Source organism: Martes martes (assembly GCF_963455335.1).
Source record: "Martes martes genome assembly, chromosome: 4".
Taxonomy (NCBI): domain Eukaryota; kingdom Metazoa; phylum Chordata; class Mammalia; order Carnivora; family Mustelidae; genus Martes; species Martes martes.
In genome coordinates, this window is record NC_137891.1 from 98,018,149 (window position 1) to 98,041,576 (window position 23,428).

The 23,428-nt window shown below is 41.9% G+C and overlaps 1 protein-coding gene across 1 annotated transcript; it reads right to left on the reverse strand.

Moving 5' to 3' along the window:
* Positions 1-6,337: 6,337 nt before the first annotated feature.
* Positions 6,338-7,291, reverse strand: LOC308341651 (olfactory receptor 11A1-like; the record flags this gene model as incomplete). The annotated part of the gene is made up of 1 exon (XM_080801672.1): positions 6,338-7,291. The coding sequence occupies one exon, from the start codon at positions 7,289-7,291 to the stop codon at positions 6,338-6,340; it is 954 nt and encodes a 317-aa protein (XP_080657798.1).
* Between the last annotated feature and the right edge of the window lie 16,137 nt (positions 7,292-23,428).

The following is a 23,428-nucleotide window of genomic DNA, read 5'->3' on the forward strand; positions in this document are numbered from 1 at the left end:
CACCCCTGGCACCATCTCTGCCTAACTGTGTTTTCCACTGAATCTTTCTCCACTCCCTTCTCTTCTGAGCCCGTTAAAACCTTCCTCTTTAAAGTGAAGTTTTCTGTTTCCTGGAGTAAGACCAAATTGTGAGTCATGATTAGAGCTTCATAAAATGACTGTGGATCCCATGAGTTTGTTGAAGAATTTGGCATAGTTGTTCCAACTTACCAGCCTGTGTTCTCAGATTTACATCAGTTAGGTGCCATGCTTGTTGGTGAGAACCAGGCCAAACATTGGATGGAACTGGCCTGAGGGGAATATCCTGAAGGGGGAATTTAGAGAAACAAATCCCTAACTTTTGGCAAGATGTTAGAACACTCACTGGAAATCACTGAGCATTTGTAGTAGTTTTTTATAAGCCTGCTGATCGAAACAAAATTTTGGTTGGCACCCAAAAACCAGATGAATCTGTCCACGACCATTACAATCAATTCCAAATTGTCTTTTAAGAGACTTCTGGTCTTCTTTAGATGTCGAATCCACCCAGGGAACATTTAATTCTGTTTATTAGCAGACTGAACCAGGATCATTCTCTTTTAGTTAGAAGGACCAGAATGGAATGGGAACTACCCAGTCTGGATTTAGTTCATATGACAGACTGGTTCTCTTATATCCTTGATGAGTCACCAAACAGAAAGACTGTGAAAATTCTCAGTTTTCAACTCAGGCAAATCCTCACCGTCACCCCTAGTTTCTACTGTTGTTGCTAAAAGCCAAGGCATTGGAAAAAAATGTTGTCATGAATTTAAGCACTCAAGGCACTTTCCACCTTCTAGTTGGCCTTTCCACTGGCCTCACAATTCTCAGTGATGGGGTTATAGGGGCTCTTCCCAATCCTCCTCTTCAATCAACTTGGAGAAATCCCTCCCCAGATTGGGAATTAGTCTCCATCCCTATTGACATGGAAGCTGCACTCTCAGGTTTTAAGCCCACTGCTATACAAGCGGCTCTGCCTCAAAGTATTAAAACAGTTCAAATTGTGGGGGTCTCTAATACACCTCAACCAGTTCCTGTCTCTGAACCTATTTCCTTTTGTGTAGGCTCTTTGAGAGACACAGCCCCTTTTCTCCTCAGTTACTCTACCTCCTTCATGTGTTGGGCTGAGATTTCTTAGAAAAATATCATGCCAGAATTTCTTTCTCCCAGGAGGGGGGAATAATTCTAGAATTTGACAATAGTCATCAAAATAGCCAAGCAGGGTAACTAAATAATCCTCTGACAGCTTTTATTTGTTCTGTCTCTGATGACATTATAGCTGAGTCTAGGGACACTGATCATTTATTCCTGTTGAATCAGATACCATTTTCTTTATGGGCAAAAGCCTTAACTGATATTGGCAGAACTCACAGTGTACCTGCCTTCAAGATTCAAATAGATACCTCAAAACCTCTTCCCATAATTAATCAATAACCTATAAATAAAGATGCTCTTTATGGCACCAAGCCCATAATAGAAAATTACAAGTCTCAGGCCCTCATTATCACTTGCGCTGGTCCCATAATACCCCTATTTTACTTGTGAAATAACCCAGTGACAGAAGAAGGAAGTTTTTCCTGCACCTCTGAGCTATAAATACCATTGTTATCCCTTGGCACCCTGTTTTTCTAACCATGCTATGCTACTAATATTCTCTCGCTAAAAGCAAATTTTTCACTGTCATTGATCTATGTGGTATATTTTTAGTATTCTAGTTGATAAAGATAGCCAATATCTTTTTGCTTTCACATGGGAAGGATGGAAATACATCTGGACAGTAGTGCCTCAGGGTTTCACAGAGAATCCTTCTTACTTTTCACAAATCTTGGGAGCTGATTTGGATGGTAGAAAGTTTTCTACAGGCTCTACTTTGTTATAATACATCATGATTTGCTTCTCTGTTCCCCTTCTCAAATCTCTGCCCAGGAAGATAGCTTCTATCTGCTAAGACTTTTGGCCTTAAAGGGACATAAAATTGCCAAAGAAAAATTGCAGTTTGCTCAATCTCAGATTTGATACTTAAGGCACCTGACCTCAGAATAAGGACTACATTTGGGTCTAGGTGCTTAATGCTGACAGATTACCTTTTGAGTCCCTGTGATAATTTATAGGAAACTCCTTAACCAATGCAGGTTTTTCATGGTTTATGGATAGTTCTTATTTAAAGGATAAAAATAGTAAACATTAGGCTGGGTATGTTATTTGAGCTCCTTTTGAAGTCATTGAAACAGCACCTCTACATTTGACTGCTTCCCTGACACAGTGAGTTATGTGCCCTTACTCAACCTTGTATGTTAGCCAAGGGTAAACTGCATTTCTGTCAATAGTTGGTATGCCTGTGGGGTAGCTTATGACTTTGGAATATTATGGAATCAACAAGGTGTCCTAAACTTCAACGGGAATACAATTTAAAATGGCTCCTATGTTCCAAATTTATTATATATATATATATATGCATATGCATATATATATATGTATATACACACACACACACAAATACACGCACGCGCGCGCACACACACACACACACTTACTTTTGTCAGCTGTTTTGGCTATTAAGGTTCCTGGACATTCCAGACTCAACTCCCTGGAGGCCAAAGTAATCTATCTCAGTGATATTTCCACCAAAATTACTAATCTCTGTTATGACCCAAAGGGATAGTCTCCCAAGTGATAAATTTCGGAAAATTTGACAAGAGATACCCAACAGTTGGTTCCATAGAGGGAAAAAACAATATTGGAAACCTAGTCATTGTTAGCTTGATTACAAAAGTGGGGGGAGAGGCTTTCTTCTGTAGACATGCCAATGCTTCTTCTGTTAGAAAAGATTATATTTACCCGAGGAACCTTTTTCAAACCTCATTGTGATCAGGGAACCCATTTGACTAGTCAGGTGCTTTGACAATGCCGTGTTATTTGGCTGGTTTTATACTTTCCTTATGCATATCATCCTAAACCCTCAGAGTTAGTCACATATGCACTAAGTTAGGCACTAGGACTCAACTAGAAAAATTTGTAGAGACCCTCCAGACACCTTGGCTGAAAGCCTTGCCATTGGATCTTTTAAATCTCAGATCCATCCCCATGGGAACTCATATTCTCCTCCTTTTTTTTTTTTTAAGACTTTATTTATTTATTTGACAGACAGAGATCACAAGTAGTCAGAGAGGCAGGCAGAGAGAGAGAGAGGAGGAAGCAGGCTCCCCGCCAAGCAGAGAGCCCAATGTGGGGCTCAATCCTAGGACCCTGGGATCATGACCCGAGCTGAAGGCGGAGGCCTAAACCCACTGAGCCACCCAGGCGCCCCCATAGTCTCCTCCTTTGAGATAGTCACAGAATGTCCAACGCACTTGTCCCCTGTCTCCTTTGACCCACCCACAGTTGATAAAATGAGATAGAGGTATACTTCAACAGTGTAAGGTTCTAACTGCTTCTATTAAAAATAGCATGTTTGGTGGGTGCCTGAGTGGCTTACTCAGTTGAGCATCCAACTCTTGATCTCAGCTCAGGTCTTGATCTCAGGGTTGTGAGTTCAAGCCACACATTCGGCTCCATGCTGGGTATGGAGCTTACTTTAAAAAAAAAAAATGCCATGCTTGGTGGAGCAGTCTTTTCATAGTGCAGTCCTAGAAGACAATGACCTTAAGCAAAGTGCAGTCCTAGAAGACAATGACCTTAAGCATCTTGTAACCTAGAGATTTCATCTGTTGGAAAAAAATGCCTCGAGAAAGACTCTTCAACCTCATCAGACATGCCCTTATCAGGAACTGCTAACCCACCCTTGTGCCACCAAACTCCAGGGAATAGATTCCTGGATCTGTGTGATGCATCTAAAGAAAGTCCCAATGCCTGACTGGAAGTACACACCATCTGGTGATCTGAAAGTAAAGATTTCGAGGAATTGAAGCAGGCATCTGATGAGAGCTTTCCCAAGGTGTCCAGACCAGGCTTGTACACATTTTCTCACTGTGCTTCTTCCCTCTTCTGCATGGGAGTACAGTGCCCTCTCTGCATTTCCCAAGCCCTCACAAAAGGGGGGAAACTTTTCTTTCAATGATGGCCTTTTGGTAATAGCCTCATCATCCTGGGACAAGTTAATTTTTCACTTGCTTTTTCTGCAGGGTTAGAAAGTTCAGAATTCCCAAAATTCACATGAATTTTCCAAATTCATGGTCTCTGAATTTTCAGTCTTACTATGTTGTTGATAATACCTTTGATCCTAAACAGTTCTTTTGAGATAACAGCATTCTTTTAAAGTGTCTGTGAAGTTTTCAAAAACCTCATCAGCTATGGCTTTGTTTATACCTATACTGTATCTTCCCAAATGCCCTTGGTTAACTCTTTCAGGTGCTCTCTTAATATTTACTACTCTGCTTTTGTGACTTCCAGGAGGCATTCTATGGGATTTTGCCTTCATAAGGAGAACCTTTTCTCCCATAAGTCAGATTAAATGCCAATGAATATTTCAGTTACCTACTTTTCAGACCTAGAATCCTGGTTTAGAACCATCGCACAATTCGAAATTGTTATGTTACTTCTCCTATTTTTCAGAATTATTTTACATTTTGTATTTTGTTGCCTGTTAAAACTTTTCTAAATTTTTAAATTTTTTAAATTTAAAATTAAAAAAAAAATGATGTACACAATAAAGTGATGCTATCTTGGTGCTCTGAGATGATCTCTAAAGTGACCGTGACAAGATATGGGCTTTAAGTTGGAGCACCTGAGAGTTTTTCCCTCCTAACCTTCCTTGTTACTCAAATGTGGTCTTTTGTGGTTTCCAACTGCTATGCACTTTACCTCTATTGTAGGATGTGACAACCAAGAAGGGTACTTCCTGGCACTGAGGGGCAAAACCACTAAATATGGAAAACCTGACTCTTGACCAGCGATGCTTTGGAAGAGAGAGATCTTGATCAAAAGATCAAAAGGGGGAAAGGTGAAAATAAAAGGAAATCTCATTTAGAATGGTGTTGGGAAACCAGCAGAGGGAGCCCTCATGCCCTACCAGTCATTATTTGGTGACCCAACTGGGAGTGATAGATCTTACACATGGATACTACTTGACTACCCGAGCAGGAGGAAGAAAGACTCTCTCCTGCTCCCACAACAGTCCAGCTAATGAGAAGCCGCTGTACTTTGAACTCCCTGTTAACCACGATGGAAGTTTTATTGGTAATAGTCTTCCCAACTTAAAGGAGTGTTCCTCTCCTATTCTGCAGATTTGGCAATAGCCCTGCCATATCTTCTTCATCTGGATAGCTATCTGCTATTCCCAAATAAACCCATCTTCGCTGGTCAGATAACTGGCAGTTTTATTTTTAAGGTTAATATGCCACACTTGCAGTCTCCCCCATTGTCAACATTTCCCACCAGAGTGGCACATTTGTTCCACTCAGTGAACCTATGTAATTTACATTCAAGTGTCCTCTTGGTTGTGTACATTCTGTTGGTTCTGCCAAATGTATAATGACAGGTATCTACTCTGTAGTAGCATACAGAATAGCTTCACTGCCCTAAAATCCTGTGTTCCCTATTCATCCCTCCCCTGACCCTAACCTCTGTGAACTACTGGTCTTTTTACTGTCTCCATAGTTTTGCCTTTTTGTGGCATGTCACATAGCTGGGATCCTATGGTGTTATGATTGACTTCTTTCTCTTAATAACATTCATTTCAGATTTTGAGACCTCATTACTTTTTAGCATTGAATAATATTCCACTGTCTGAATGTACCAGTTTATTTTTCCATTCATCCATTGAAGGACATCTCGGTGGCTCCCAAGTTTGGGAAATTATGAATAAAGCTGCAATAAATATCCGTGTGAAGTTTTTTTGTGTAGACATAAGTTTAAACTCATTTGGGTAAATACCAAAGGGTGTGATAACTGGATTGTGTAGTGAAAGTATATGTATTCCCTAGAGACTGTGGGCTTCATGAAGGCAGGGACTGCTTCTGGTTTTGTTCTTGTTATCACCTATGTGTAGGTGCCTCAGGGCTGCCTCAGACATAGTAGACCATGATGAATATTTGAATAAATGAGCAACCAACTTTAGCAGTTCATTTGGAAGGTGAGCTTTTGCACAAGGATCCAGATCTACTGAAGATAAGGGAGCAGAACTTGACCTATAGAAGCCATTCCTGGTACCCTAGTTCACCTGAGGCTATCAGAACTCTGCAGCACCCGCAGCCATGCTTGGAGACATCCTGTCATCTGGCTTTAAGAACTCCCAGTACAGGTGGTGCCATTTACATAGAATCTAAATTACTCAATCCAATCCATTGTCCCTTGGATGACTATCCAAATTTTCCTTTTTGTCTCAGCTGAGGAGGAAATCTGGCTTCTTACTCAAGCACATCTTCAGGGCTCCATGGATGTCTCTGTTTCTCAGGCTGTATATGATGGGGTTGAACATGGGTGTCAGGATGGTGTAGAGCAGAGAGAATCCTTTGCGCAAGAGTTGTGAAGAATTGGCTGAAGGCACAAGGTAAGTGGCGATGAGTGTCCCATAGAACACCGTGACCACAGTGAGGTGGGAGGAACAGGTGGAGAAGGCCTTTCTCCGGCCTGTGCCAGATGGAATTCTTAGGATAGCAAAAAGAATGCAGGAGTAAGAGGCAGCGATGAGGAGAAATGGAACCAGGGTTACTGCTGAGGAGGTGGCGAAAGCGATGGTCTCTGTCAGTGAGGTGTCCATGCAGGAGAGATGGACCAGAGGGGTGAAGTCACAGAAGAAGTGATCAATCTCATTGGGTCCACAGAAGGTTAGTCTCAACAGCAGGACCAAAGTGATTGCTGTAAGGAGGAAGCAGCAGAGCCACGAGCTGGCAGCCAGCCTAATGCAAAGGGGGCCAGTCATGAGGACAGGATAGCGGAGAGGTTGGCAGATGGCCAGGTATCGGTCATAGGACATCACAGCGAGCAGGAGACACTCTGTTGCAGCCAGGGACCCAAAGAAGTAAAATTGGGTCAGGCACCCAGCCACAGAGATGGCCTTCTGTTCGGCTATGATAATCAGCAACATCTTGGGGACAATATTGGAGGTATAGCAGATCTCTAGAAAGGACAAGTTCACCAGAAAGAAGTACATGGGGGTGTGGAGGTGCTGGCTGAGCAAAACTAGCAAAACAATAAGGATGTTTCCGGAAACAATTAAGATATAGAAAGCAAAAAACATCACAAAGAGGAAAATATTTAGCTGTCGGTTGGAGGAGAGTCCTCGAAGCACAAATTCCACTATGGTCGTTTGGTTTTCCCAGGGCAGGATTACCATGCCTTGGCTTCCCTAGGACACCCAGTGATAAGACGTGCAAAGTGCAGAAAGTTCTAGCTTACATGAAGACCATGGTCTGACAGTGGCTGATTTTCATTCCCTGCTCAGGTTTTTGGAAGGGTTTTTATTTCAGTAGAGGAGTACCATCTTTTTTTCCAAAGCCTGAAATGGTAAAGAAAAGAATTTTCAAGAAGAACTTATGACGGCTCCAATCCCTCCTTCTTCTCCTGCCTGTGTCTTCATTTCATCAGGAGTAATGTCAGGCTTTGGGGAAAGCAGGACATTGAAGGAAGGGGACGAAGAATACAAAGGGGAGGCAGGACAGAGGAAAAACAAAGGGAAGAAGAATCATCTGCTGTGTGCTCATTCTAAATGCACTATGGTAACTTGGGGAATTTTGGAAAGAAAAGAAGATCTAAAAGGAAGGTAGGTACATTCCAAAGAGCTTATGAACGCTCAGTCAGAACCTAGAAAATCAAGGGCCCGGGACAATGAGCCCTCCTCTCCCTCCTCAGGCACTGGTTATACAGGGATCCTATCCTACCTATGGTCCCTATCGTATCTGCTATGCATCTTTCTCCTTTCAGCTTCTCAGGGAGTTGAGAGGTAAGTTTCCTTTTTCTGTTACAGTTTCCAGAACATTAGCAAGAGAAAATCATGTGCATGCACTTGCTGGTGTAACTCAGAGGCAGGGGTGCTTTCTCTCACAGTTTTAAAAATCAGGTCATTAAAAATTTTTTGTGAGTGGTCTGGGTGGCTCAGTTGGTTAAGTGTCTGTCTTGAGCTCAGGTCATGATCCCCGGGTCCTGGGAGCAGGGAGTCTTCTCCCTCTCCCTCTGCCTGCTCCCCCTGCTTGTGCTTGTGCTTCTGCTCGTGCTCTCTCTTCTTTCTCTCTCTCTGTCTCTCATGCACATGCACTTTCCCCCCTCTCAAATAAATAATAAAATCTTTTTTATTTATTTGACAGACAGAAATCACAAATAGGCAGAGAGGCAGGCAGAGAGAGAAAGAGAGAGGAGGAAGCAGGCTTTCCGCTGAGCAGATAGCCCGATGTGGGGCTCAATCCCAGGACCCTGGGATCATGACCTGAGCTGAAGGCAGAGGCTTAACCCACTGAGCCACCCAGGCACCCCTAAATAATAAAATCTTTTTAAAAAATGGGGGCGCCTGGGTGGCGCAGTCACTAAGTGCCTGCCTTTGGCTTAGGTCATGATCGTAGGGTCCTGGGATTGAACCCCACATTGGACTCTCTGCTCAGCTGGGAGCCTGCTTCTCCCTCTCTCACTCCCCCTGCTTGTGTTCCCTCTCTTGCTGTGTCTCTCTTTGTCAAATAAATAAATAAATAAATAAATAAATAAATAAAGTCTAAAAAACAAAAGATTTTATGTTGGGCAGCAGTAAATGGGAGAAGATTCAGAACCAGGTGACCTAAGGCACTGTGTACAGCCAGCCAATGGAGTATAAGGTAGCCACAGGTTCTTTTGAATGAGATAAGATGGCCCAGGTCTCCTCCTCAATTCCATCTTGGTCCATGCCATAGGCCCCATCCGAAAGTTCAGGACAGAGAGAGTACTTACCCAAGAAATACTGCTATCCTCAGACAGGGCCAGAAGCTGAAACCATTTGACTCTTCTCAACCCCCTTGTACTGGATCTGTTACCTTCTTTAAAAAAAAAAAAGATTTTATTTATTTGAAAGAGAGAGAGAGAGCAAGCAAGAGTGCAAGAGCAGGGGTAGGGAGAAGCAGACTCCCTGCTGAGCGGAGAGCTCAACTCGGAGCTCGATCCCAGGACGCTGGGATCATGACCTGAGCTGAAGGCAGATACTTAACCAGCTGAGCCACCCACATGTCCCTGGATCCATTACCTTTTAAGAGGAGAGGGGCGCCTCGGTGGTTCAGTGGTTTGGGCCTCTGCCTTCCACTTAGGTCATGATCTCAGGGTCCTGGGATCGAGTCCCACATAGGGCTCTCTGCTCAGCAGGGAGCCTGCCTCCCCCTCTCTCTCTGCCTGCCTCTCTGCCTACTTGTGCGCTCGCTCTCTCTCTCTCTCTCTCTCTCTGTCAAATAAGTAAATAAAATCTTTAAAAAAAGAAAGAAAGGAAAAGATAGTTGCGGAGAAAGTGAATGCCTGCAGGTGGAGATGGGAAGCCCCATGTGCAGGTACAGAAAGCACCGGGGTAATAAAAGGTTGTTACCAGGCCAAAGAGCCCTATACAAAGCCAAGGGTATGGCTTCATAAGGGTCAGACTTTGAAACAAGTTATTTAACTTTTCTGAGACACAGTCTCTCATCCATAAAATGGGATACCAGGAGGGAAAAGAACTTAACATGTGCCTAGAATGTGCAAAACCATAAATACAAAGGCTGCGAGATTGCTGGCTGTTCCGGGCTGCCAGCGTTATGTAAGTTCACCAAGAAATTGCCTTTACTTTGAAAGGGGCGTTGGCAACAAGTGCCGTCTGTTTTGCCACTTCCTGCAGTGTTTGTGCATGTAATTGTGGGAGTCGGGAAGCTCTTCCAGTGATTTCATCATACTAAGAGCTCCTGGCAGTACATGAATCCCATTTTAAAATTGACCCAGTGTCCTCGGCGTCATTCGGTGGGGCCCCAGTCCTAGCTTTCCAAGTGACTCGCAGAACTAACCTGGAATTTGTGCTGACTGACAGTCCTGGTGCCCAGGGGACGCTTGGCCACTGGTGACTCAGATTCTGAGCCCGTTGAGCGGAATGTGGGGAAGGCACAAAGAGACACCTTCTCTCCATCCCTGAAAAACAGAAATAAGGATCTGAGATCTCGGAGGAAGGGCTTTGGTCTGACCGCACACAGCCAGACTCCTGGTTGCTGCTGCATTTTCCACCAATGAGAAGGACATCATTGGATCCCAGGCATGTCCTAAGTGCTGAAAACATAGAATGCTGTCATTGCAGCAACCTTCTGGTAGGTGATTACCCTGGCTTGTTTTCCTTCCTTTCCAGATGAAGTCACAGAGAAGTTAAATCACTTACCCATGTTCTTCAGCTAGAAAGTGGCAGAGATGAGTTCGGACTTACCCTCAGTCCTTCACTCCTAACCACAGACACTGCTTTCCTGGGGCCTGGATACATAAGTTAGTTTGCATTGTATCACAGAGGCAGGAAGAGGAAAGTTTCCATGAAGCATGGTTTTAACTTCAGGGAAAGTAAGGGCTGCATTGTTGCCTGATGAAGCAGCCATCCCATACAGGGTCACGAACCCTAACGACCTCTACCTGTCACCTGGACTTGCTTTCACATGGCTACTTTGCTGTCCTTTCTTTATAATCTTAAAAAAAAAAAAATCAAGTCAGCCTCTTACCTTAAAAAAAAAAAAATCCAAGAGCACTTGAGAACCGGCCCAGGGAATTACCACTTCCCTTCTACCAGGAGGTTAATGACGTTTCTGCTGCGGGGCTGTGGCACCGGCTGGACGCAGCGCAGAGACGTGATAAAGAATGGAAAGCCAGTGAAAGGTAGGCCAGAACTAACTATGGATGCCTTGTTGAGAGCTCAGGCTCTAACACTAAACAGGCCTGGATTCCAGTCCCTGCTTGACCATGCAGAGATGTAAGCAAAGGCATTTTATAACCTTTAAGGGAAGAACTCTGCTGTCTCCAGGGGGTGCAAATGAGGACTCATAGGGCAACAGAGAGGTCGGTGATCCTGGCCAACCTACCCTAGCACACAGCCACTATCTCTTGCTCTTCTCTTCTTAGCAGAAGTGAGGAAATCATGTCCTTATGTTAACTCTGCTTCTGTATGCTTCTTGTTCTAAAGCCACAAGCCCAAACAACATGTCTGTAATTCATATGGGCCCAGGGCTGTGGTCGGAGTAAGGGCTCAGTTAGTGGTAGAGTTTTCTCCCTCCTCCCTCCTTTCCTCTTCACCTCTTTCTCTGCCCTCCCTTCTTTTCTCATCAGTTACATCAGCTCAGTTTGCGCTATCTAAACATAGGCGATCTTTTTTAGGAATCCCTTCACTGGAGATGTTCAACATGAATAAATATGAAAACAATTAAAGGAGACTTAAGCACTAGAGAATTACTGGGGTTTGATGATTTTTCACATCCCTTCCAAACTTGAGGTATTTTGCTAATTGGGAAACATTCCATTCCCCCCCAAGACATGCCCAAAGCAAATTTTTAGGAAAGAGAAGAGGGTTCTCATGAAGCAAAGTAAAAACAAGTACTCAGTAAGGAATCACAGGTTTTGCTCCTTCCACTAACCAAAAAGCAAGGGAGAGCAGGCAGGGACTCGGGTGCTGTCTGAGTGCGATCCTTTCTCTTAGCTGAATTAAGTGGTCGGTCAACTAACAAATCAATTCAGCCAACACTTGGCTTGTTGATGAGGGCTCTTGACTCCTGGCAGCAGCTGGTGAATTCAGGTGAACAGCTGTTCAACCAGATAGACAGATAGTTTGATTTTGTTACTATCACTGATAATTGATTTAATGTGCTAGGGAATTGTACCCCCAGCCTTAGTTAGCAAAGAACAGACTCAAAACAGGAAACATGGAAGATGAGATGAGAGGTGGGCAGAAGAGATGAGCTTTACCTCTGCCTCAGAGGGGCCCACTCCTGCTGTAGGGAGCCAGGTCACAGGGAAGGGACCATGGCATGTCCACCTCCCCTGGATTCAGAGAATTGGTCTACACATCTGGAATCCTGCTTTTATCCAGAGAGCTACCTCCCTTGACAAAAACTAAATTGGGCCTGTCTTTCCACATGAACCTAGGAGGCCACTTGAATTTTGCTCCTGTCTCAAGCTTCCTCTGTGTAAACTGGAGTTCCTCTGTGGGCAAAGCCATCACCTCCCCTGACACTGCTGCTCATGGGCATTTCCCAAATGACTCTGGTGGGGAACTGTTTGTTTTGCAAATTATGTGAAGCCAGATTATTACCTTCACCTTAGAGGAAATCTTTTTTCCTTTGTTTTTTGTTAAGCTTCTATCTTAATAATGACTATTTGTATTTATAGTACCTGTATAAAGAACTTTAATTTAGTGATTAAAAACACATAGTTATATTATTCTTTGGGGAGTGGATTAAAACAATATTGTGAAAGAAATATCAATTTTCTTCTATCCTCTGGAAAAAGATGGCTGGACATTTCCTTATTGCGTAGGTTTGGTAGGGAACCGAAACAAATATCTGTAATAGCAAACGTTTATTGTCAAAGTCAATAGCTAGGATTCTAAAGAACTTGTGTCCTCCCGGACACTTGTCATTTATTAAAAATTATAACTGGTACAAGCCCTGTTCTAGGAAATGTAAGTTTATGATTGGCAACCTTATGGAATTAAAATGATCATCTACTGACAGGCATTACAAACTGAAGAGATACTTGCTCCAGCTAACAAATTAAGACAGCTGTCCGATAAGTGTAACAAATGAAACGATAAAATAATCAATGACTTGAAATGACCTCATTTGTTCATTAGAACAAAAGTGTTTTCTATATGAACTAATACCCAGACTTCCTGAAACCTTGGTATTTGCCACTATTTGAACTCATGAATGAACAAATATCTGAACCATGACCTTTTGGCTAGGATGTCCTCATCGAAATCTACAGAGTAACCACTGTATGCCAGGCTTTGGACTAAACCTGTGCTCTCTGTAATCCTTACAACCTCTGTCCTTATTGCCCATCTTACAAATGAGGAAATCCAGGCATTGAGAGAGGAAGTGACTTGTTTAAAGTTACCAAAGCAGAAGAACGTAAGGGGGCTGGGATGGACCGAAAACTCTGTGAAGGCAGAGCGTGTCCATTTTCATCACTGTTGTATCTACCTCCGATCCTGACACACAGCAAGAGTTATAACAAATATATTCATATTTATAAATTTGATAAATGCTCTATTAATAAAAATTAATATTTATAAATCTTAATATAAAATATAAATACTTATAAATCAAATGCATAAATCTGTGAACAAATGTCTGCCTTCAAATACAGTGTTCTTTCTATTTCAGCAAGCCCCTTCCTCCAGTCAATTTAAAAAGGGGCTGAAGGGCTGACAGTCCCTCCCTTGCTGTCCTGCCCTCTGCCCCTTTGTGGCATATTCAATAAACATCTGTCTCCTTTAAAAAGGGGGGGCTCTGGTACCTGAATTGAGGCTATGGATAGGTAATGGAAGTGGTTCTCGATGCTGAAAACGTTTTTAAATGGCAAATTATACCAAAAAACGGAAAAGGCCACTGATAAAAACAGCAAAGATTATTTTACTTAGAACGAGACCATTTAGAAGAAGCCTTCTTCAGTATTTAAGCCAATTAGTTATTTTGCAGTTTCTAAGAAGTTTTTTTCCCCCAAAAGATTTTTATTATTTATTTTTTTAATTTCTTTTCAGTTAACAGTATTCATTGTTTTTGCACCACACCCAGTGCTCCACGCAATACGTGCCCCCCCCCAATACCCACCACCTGGTTCCCCCAATTTCCCACCCCCCGCCCCTTCAAAACCCTCAGGTTGTTTTTCAGTGTCCATGGTCTCTCATGGTTCTCCTCCCCTTCCAAAGATTTTTATTTTATTTATTTATTTGAGAGAGAGAATGAGAGCACGAGCCAGGGGGAGGGTCAGGGAGGAAGGGAGAAGCAGCCTGCCTGCTGAGCAGGGAGCCGGATGTGGGGCTCATTCCAGGATCCTGGGATCATGACTGGAGACAAAGCAGATGCTGAACCTACTGAACCACCCAGGAGCCCCACTAGTAAGTCATGGGGATAAAAGGTACAGAATAGGGAATATAGTCAATGGTGTTGTACTAGTGTATGGTGACAGATCACAGCTACACTTGTGATGAGCACAGCATAACATGGAAACTTGTGGAATCACTATGTTGTATACCTGAAACTAATATAACATCATCAACTATACTTCAAAATAAAAGGAATGCAAGCTTTCAATATGTTCTGTAGCTGGTACAGAGTCAGACCTTCAACCATAGAGCACAGCACAAGAAGCAATTATAACTCTAATCCTTTGAATTCAAGAAGGACTTAATATCTCTATACTGTAAGCCTTCAAAAGGTGAAAAATTCTAACAAGAAAACATTAAAATAAAAGCATTTTTGAGCCTAATGTATTCATTTGAGTTATTCAATATGATTAGGAATGTAACTTTGTGACTGTAATAGAAAATTAACTGTATGTTTGGCTGCCTTTTACTTTTTCTTTTTTTTTTCTCCTTTGTCCCTGTCCTTAGGAACCCCATGCCCCATTCTATCTCAGCAGCTTTGTAATTGTTGACTTTACCTAGACTCTGTCTTGTTTTTATGTCGGTGTGTTGGGTATCTTTATTTCAGTTTAATTTATTTGTTTACTTGGTTATTGACCATCTCCCCCACAAAACTAATCCTATAAGAGCAGGAAACTCTGTCTTACTGCTGCTGTATCCAAGTAGACAACTGTGTATCCCCATTTAGTAGATAGTAACTAGCACATAGTAAATAATAACTATTTACAGTATCAAAAAGAAAGAACAGGCTCCAAACAGAGTCACTTGTGCTAAGCCCCACCAAGACTTACTATCTAACCCAATTGCAGTTTCAGCCTCTCCCAGGAGTAGAATTTTCAACCTTTCCCAGGAGTGGAATTTTAAACCAATCAGTGGAATTTCCTGATCAGCATTAGTGAGGTCATCAGTGTGATAAGGCTCCCTGTTTTTCCCTTACAGAAAGATGACCTTGCCTGAAACAATTCTTTCTTTTCTCTTATTAATAACCTCCTTGCCCTGCCTAATTTCTTTTTTTTTAATTTTATACTTATTTTATTTTATTTTATTTTTTCAGTGTTCCAAGATTCGTTGTTTATGTACCACACCTAGTGCTCCATGCAATATGTGCCCTCCTTAATATCCACCACCAGACTCACCCATCCCTCAATCCCCCTCCCCTCCAAAACCCTCAGTTTGTTTCTCAGAGTCTACAGTCTCTTATGGTTCATCTCCCCCTCCAGTTTCCCCCAACTCACTTCTCCTCTCCATCTCCCAGTGTCCTCTGTTATTCCTTATGCTCCACAAGTGAGTGATAATTGACTCTTTCTGCTTGACTTATTTCACTCAGCATAATCTTTTCCAGTTCCGTCCATGTTGATACAAAAGTTGGGTAATCATCTTTTCTCATGGCTGCATAATATTCCATTGTATATATGGATCATATCTTCTTTATCCATTCATCTGTTGAAGGGCATCTTGGCTTTTTCCACGGTTTGGTGACTGTGGCCATTGCTGCTATGAACATTGGGGTACATATGGCCCTTCTTTTCACTACATCTGTATCTTTAGGGTAAATATCCAGTAGTGCAATTGCCCTGTCTAATTTCTGCTTATCAAATCCTTCCATTTTATATGGCTCATGAGAGCTGCCTTTAATTTGCTAGATTGGATGCTGCCCGACTCAGAAATTGTTGAATAAAGCTAATTAGATGTTCAAATTTGCTCAGTTGAAATTTTGTTGTTCAGCAGTTTGGGGGCAGCAACAGGCATCTGTTCTGATGGCATTTGGAGACAATGAGAAACACAGGTATGGCATCCTGTCAACCTTTTGAATTCACTGTCTTTCTCACTATTTCTGAGGGTCATGAGTCAGTTCTCTTGGTTCTAAGCTCTGCTGTCTTTGCATCAAGCTCCTGATTTAATTGGCTTTCCAGTCAGTATCCCATTTGATTGGAAACCCCAGCCCTTGGTTTTGTCTCCAGAGCCCCAGATTCCATATTGGACCTGCCAGTGGCAGCTGCAATTTCCCATTTGTTTGAAATCTGTTCACATTCCCATTTGTTGAGATCTGTTGATTCAGTTGTTATTCCCCGAGTCCAAAGTTCTACAGGACTTGGTGGTGGTTACAGGCTGGAGTCAGACTGGGTCTGATTTAAAAATCAAATTAGGTCTGGGTTTGACTCAAGCTGGACTGGGTCCAGTAAAGCCTGTTGCTAATAGGGATCTCAAAAGCCAGAAAACTGCAAAAATTGATGGGAAGTATCAAGAATTTAAAGGCTGTTAGAGCACTTGCCACCTCGGGAGCATTCCCATGGTAGGATAAATTGGTCATATAACTGGCCAGATTGGGTTTCCTGCCATCCTCAAGACAATTTCCATGCACTGAGTGTAAAACAGCCCACAATTCCAATCCCCACAGCATATCCCTCTTAGATGTTAGTTTGTCTCTGAGAAACCCAAAAGCCTAGCTTTAAAAAAAAATGGGGGGGGGGGCTTCTTTACATCCAAAGAGTTGAGTGTGCCACCTTTTGGCACACCTGTCTCTTTTATGTATAAAGACTGGTCCTGGAGGTTATATATAGTTACAAAAATGGCAAAGTTTTACTAAATGCAACTTAGAATTACAGTGGCCATTATAAGGAATGTTCCAACTAGATATGATCATTTAAGAAGTACACTTGAAAGTAAGCGTTCCCAAATTAAACAGAAGGGGATATCTCTTAATTGTCATGCAGAAGCCTCTGAAAGGTTTCAAAATTCCAAAATGGTTTCATTAAAAGATTCATTGCAGAAGGTTAATGAAAAAGAGAAAAGGCACCGGAAATGAAAGACTATAATACTATAAGAAGTAATCCCTACTGTTCCCCTCTACCTTCCTTTGAATATTCTGAGTTGCTTTTCCACTCTGAAGAGACTATTAAAAAGTTATCCTTTAAAATAAGACCACCTGGGGCACCTGGGTGGCTCAGTGGATTAAGCCTCTGCCTTCGGCTCAGGGCTCGATCTCAGGGTCCTGGGATCGAGCCCTGCCTCGGGCTCTCTGCTCAGCAGGGAGCCTGCTTCCCCTTCTCTCTCTGCCTGCCTCTCTGCCTACTTGTGATCTCTCTCTCTGTGTCAAATAAATAAATAAAATATTAAAAAAATAAAATAAGACCACCTGAAGCTACAGGCACACCTCTTCAGGTATATTTTACTCCTTGGTCAAAGACCAAACTAAGGGCTTTAGTTAAAGAACTTTTTTCAACCCATGGAGGATCCTCAAACATTTTTGTAAGTAGATTACCTCCTGAGCCCCATCAAGAGAATAAAATAGAATTTCACATTGGCCTTTCCTTTCCAAATCCAGACCAACTGGTTATTGATCTTTTCTCCCAAGGATAGCTTTTGGCTTCTTGCTTGTCTGATTTTATATTCTAAGAACTTGTCCTGGGTTTCTGCCTGCTTGGGGCATATAGATTGTGGGTTTTGTCTTTGGCTATCTTTGGAAGTATCTCTAGATCTTGTGAAGATAGGTCTTTTGTACCCTCTTTGAGGATGTCTCTTGGTTCTGTACGGTTAATACTGATGAAGGATAATTGGAAGGCACGCAGGAAGGGACAAGGGCCCCATCCTAAAGGGAAACCACCCTTAAAAGGATTTTACACTGCTCTGGAAGGAGCCCTCCACCCTTTCTCATATGACAAAACCTGATTGGATGACAGGTGAAGGGAGGGTTAATCAGATTAAAACAGCCCACCAACAAGCCCATAAATACCTCTAGACTTAGAAACTCTGGTGGCAAACCCTTTGGGTCCCCTGCCTCCTTGGGAGCTTTGTACTATCATTTTGCTGTCGCTCAATAAACCTTGCTTTGCTGCCTACCACTCTGTCTGGTCTACCTCTTCATTCTTCAAATTGGCATGACCAAGAACTGTGGGCACTGATGGAGAAAAAGCAGAGAAAAATTCTGCAACAAACTTCCAGAAATATTTCCTGTCTGTCTGAAACCTGACAAGATATTTGAAAGGATTTAATAACTTTATGATTAGAGGTTTGACTAAATTTGAAACTGGTATTCAGAACCTGATAGGAACATATTTAGGTCTTCTTTCCTAAGCTAAGTGTACACTGAGGGAAAGAGAAATAGACCAACTTAGGTGGGTGGGTGTGTCAGTCCTTGACATCACTTAGACGGCACCCCAGTTCTTTGAGGAATTAAAAACAATTGTTCTGGGGCGCCTGGGTGGCTCAGTGGGTTAAAGCCTCTGCCTTCGGCTCAGGTCATGATCCCAGAGTCCTGGGATCGAGCCCCAAGTCAGGCTCCCTGCTTGGCGGGGAGCCTGCTTCCTCCCCCCGCCCCCCCACTGCCTGCCTTTCTGCCTGCTTGTGATCTCTGTCTGTCAAATAAATTAATAAAATCTTTTAAAAAATTGTTCTTATTTGGCAATCTGGTCTTTACAGGACCAGCAATATGGCTCCAGAAACAATTCAAAGTCCACCAATCATTTTTACCAAACCACAGACCTCCCCTATTTATTTTGAAAGGGTTGTAAGTATTGTAAAAATTCTGGCCTTCAAGGGAACAAAACTTCTTGGAGAAGCTTCCATTCTTTTTCTGTGCCTTTGATATGTAAATGTTCTACCAGTTTTCTCAAGAATTCTTTTTTTTTTTTAAGATTTTTATTTAATTATTTTGACAGGCAGAGATCACATGTAGGAAGAGAGGCAGGCAGAGAGAGAGAGGGAGAAGCAGGCTCCCCGCTGAGCAGAGAGCCCGACATGGGGCTCGATCCCAGAACCCTGGGATCACGACCTGAGCCGAAAGCAGAGGCCTTAACCTACTGAGCCACCCAGGTGCCCCAGTTTTCTCAAGAATTCTTATGAAGACTATCTTTGTTATGAAAATTTCAAGGAGGTAATTCTTTTTTTTTTAATTATGTTCAGTTAAGGAGCATATAGTACATCCTCAGTTTTTGATGTAGTGTTCAACAATTCATTAGTTCCATATAACACCCAGTGCTCTTCACAACACGGGCCTCCTTAATTCTTTTTTTTTTTTTCTTTTCAGCGTAACAGAATTCATTGTTTTTGCACCACACCCAGTGCTCCATGCAATACGTGCCCTCCTTAATACCCACCACCTGGCTTCCCCAACCTCACCCCCCCCCGCCCCCTCAAAACCCTCAGATTGTTTTTCATAGCGCATAGTCTCTCATGGTTCACCTCCCCTTCCAATTTCCCTCAACTCCCTTCTCTTCTCCATCTCCCCATGTCCTCCATGTTATTTGTTATGCTCCACAAATAACTGAAACCATATGATAATTGACTCTCTCTGCTTGACTTATTTCACTCAGCATAATCTCTTCCAGTCCCATCCATGTTGCTACAAAAGTTGGGTATTCATCCTTTCTGAAGGAGGCATAATACTCCATAGTATATATGGACCACATCTTCCTTATCCATTCATCCGTTGAAGGGCATCTTGATTCTTTCCACAGTTTGGCGACCGTGGGCATTGCTGCTATGAACATTGGGGTACAGATGGCCCTTCTTTTCACTACATCTGTATCTTTGGGGTAAATACCCAGTAGTGCAATTGCAGGGTCATAGGGAAGCACTATTTTTAATTTCCTGAGGAATCTCCACACTGTTCTCCAAAGTGGCTGCACCAACTTGCATTCCCACCAACAGTGTAAGAGGGTTCCCCTTTCTCCACATCCTCTCCAACACACGTTGTTTCCTGTCTTGCTAATTGTGGCCATTCTAACTGGTGTAAGGTGGTATCTCAATGTGGTTTTGATTTGAATTTCCCTGATGGCTAGTGATGATGAACATTTTTTCATGTGTCTGATAGCCATTTGCATGTCTTCATTGGAGAAGTGTCTGTTCATATCTTCTGCCCATTTTTTAATATGATTGTCTGTTTTGTGTGTGTTGAGTTTGAGGAGTTCTTTATAGATCCTGGATATCAACCTTTTGTCTGTACTGTCATTTGCAAATATCTTCTCCCATTCCGTGGGTTGACTGTTTCCTTTGCTGTGCACAAGCTTTTGATCTTGATGAAGTCCCAAAAGTTCATTTTCGCTTTTGTTTCCTTTGCCTTTGGAGACATATCTTGAAAGAAGTTGCTGTGGCTGATATCGAAGAGGTTACTGCCTATGTTCTCCTCGAGGATTCTGATGGATTCCTGTCTTACATTGGGGTCTTTTATCCATTTCGAGTTTATCATTGTGTACGAATGGTCGAGTTTCATTCTTCTACATATAGCTGTCCAATTTTCCCAGCACCATTTATTGAAGAGACTGTCTTTTTTCCACTGGATATTTTTTCCTGTTTTGTCGAAGATTATTTGACCATAGAGTTGAGGGTCCATATCTGGGCTCTCTACTCTGTTCCACTGGTCTGTGTGTCTATTTTTATGCCAGTACCATGCTGTCTTGGTGATCACAGCTTTGTAGTAAAGCTTGAAATCAGGTAACGTGATGCTGCCAGTTTTATTCTTGTTTTTCAACATTTCCTTAGCGATTCGGGGGTCTCTTCTGATTCCATACAAATTTTAGGATTATTTGCTCCAGCTCTTTGAAAAATACCAGTGGAATTTTGACCAGAATGGCATTAAAAGTATAGATGGCTCTAGGCAGTATAGACATTTTAACAATGTTTATTCTTCTGATCCAAGAGCATGGAATGGTCTTCCATCTTTTTGTGTCTTCTTCAATTTCTTTCATGAGTGTTCTGTAGTTCCTCGAGTACAGATCCTTTACCTCTTTGGTTAGGTTTATTCCGAGGTATCTTATGGTTCTTGGTGCTATAGTAAATGGAATCGATTCTCTAATTTCCCTTTCTGTATTTTCATTGTTAGTGTATAGGAAAGCCACTGATTTCTGTACATTGACTTTGTATCTTGCCACGTTACTGAATTGCTGTATGAGTTCTAGTAGTTTGGGGGTGGAGTCTTTTGGGTTTTCCATATAAAGTATCATGTCATCTGTGAAGAGAGAGAGTTTGACTTCTTCATTGCCAATTTGGATACCTTTTATTTCTCTTTGTTGTCTGATTGCTGTTGCTAGGACTTCTAATACTGTGTTGAACAAGAGTGGTGAGAGTGGGCATCCTTGTCGTCTTCCTGATCTCAACGGGAAGGCTGTGAGCTTTTTCCCATTGAGGATGATATTTACTGTGGGTCTTTCATAGATAGATTTTATGAAGTTCAGGAATGTTCCCTCTATCCCTATACTTTGAAGAGTTTTAACAAGGAACCGATGCTGGATTTTGTCAAATGCTTTTTCTGCATCAATTGAGAGGACCATGTGGTTCTTCTCTCTTCTCTTATTGATTTGTTCTATCACATTGATTGATTTGCGAATGTTGAACCATCCTTGCAACCCAGGGATGAATCCCACCTGGTCATGGTGGATAATCTTTTTAATGTGTTGTTGTACCCTGTTTGCTAGGATCTTGTTGAGAATCTTAACATCCATATTCATCAGTGATATTGGTCTGAAATTCTCCTTTTTGTTAGGGTCTTTGCCTGGTTTGGGGATCAGGGTAATGCTGGCTTCATAAAAAGAGTCAGTAAGTTTTCCTTCTGTTTCAATTTTTTGAAACAGCTTCAGGAGAGTAGGTGTTATTTCTTCTTTGAAAGTTTAGTAGAATTCCCCAGGGAATCCGTCAGGTCCTGGGCTCTTGGTTTTTGGGAGGTTTTTGATCACTGCTTCAATCTTGTTACTTGATATCAGTCTATTCAGGTTGTCAATTTCTTCCTGGTTCAATTTTGGGAGTTCATAGTTTTCTAGGAATGCATCCATTTCCTCTAGGTTGCTTAGCTTATTGGCATATAACTGTTGATAATAACTTCTGATGATTGTTTCTACTTCCTTGGTCTTAGTTGTGATCTCTCCTTTTCATTCATAATTTTATTAATTTGAGCTTTCTCTCTTTTCTTTTGGATTAGTGTGGCCAATGGTTTATCAATCTTATTGATTCTTTCAAAAAACCAGCTTCTAGTTTCATTGATACGTTCTACTGTATCTCTAGTTTCTACCTCATTGATCTCTGCTCTAATCTTGATTATTTCCCTTCTTGTGTGTGGAGTTGGTTTAATTTGTTGTTGATTCTCCAGTTCTTTAAGGTGTAGAGACAGCTGGTGTATTCTGGATTTTTCAATTTTTTTGAGAGAGTTTTTGATGGCTATGTATTTCCCCCTTAAGACCGCCTTTGCTGTATCCCATAGGTTTTGGAACAAAGTGTCTTCATTCTCATTGGTTTCCATGAATTGTTTAAGTTCTTCTTTGATCTCCTGGTTGATCCAAGCATTCTTAAGCAAGGTGGTCTTTAGCTTCCAGGTGTTTGAGTTCCTTCCGATCTTTTCCTTGTGATTGAGCTCCAGTTTCAAAGCATGGTGATCTGAGAATATGCAGGGAATAATCTCAGTCTTTTGGTATCGGTTGAGTCCTGATTTGTGACCCAATATGTGGTCTATTCTGGAGAAGGTTCCATGTGCACTTGAGAAGAATGAGTATTCCGTTGTTTTAGGGTGGAATGTTCTGTATATATCTATGAGGTCCATCTGGTCCAATGTGTCATTCAATGCTCTGGTTTCTTTATTGATTTTCTGCCTTGATGATCTATTACTGAGAGAGGCATGTTAAGATCTCCTACTATTAATGTATTCATATCAATATGACTCTTTATCTTGATTAATAGTTTTCTTATGTAATTGGCTGCTCCCATATTGGGAGCATAGATATTTACAATTGTTAGATCATCTTGGTGGATAGTCCCTTTAAGAATTATGTAGTGCCCTCCTGTATCTCTGACTACAGTCTTTAGTTTAAAATCTAATTTATCTGATATGAGAATTTCTACCCCAGCCTTCTTTTGAGGCCCATTGGCATGAAAGATGCTTCTCCATCTTTCATGGGGTGTATCCTTACGTTCGAAATGGGTCTCTTGTAAAGAGCATATGGATGGGTCCTGTTGTTTTATCCAATCTGCAACCCTGTGTCATTTTATGGGCGCATTTAGACCATTCACATTGAGAGAGATTATTGATAGATACGTTTTTATTGACATCGTGTCACCTTTGAAGCCTTTCTTTCTGTAGATCATCTCTATATTTCTGTTCAATGATATTCTTAGGATTTTTCCTCTCTTATATAACCCCCCCTTAATATTTCCTGCAGTGTCGGCTTGGTGGTCGCATCTCTTTTAAGCCTTGCCGGTCTTGGAAACTCTTTATCTCTCCATCCATTTTGAATGTCAGTCTTGCTGGATAAAGTATTCTTTTTTTTTTATTTTTTAAGATTTTACTTATTTATTTGACAGAGAGAGAGAGAGAGAGAGATCACAAGTAGGCAGAGAGGCAGGCAGAGAGAGAGAGGAGGAAGCAGGCTCCCTGCTGAGCAGAGAGCCCCACGTGGGGCTCCA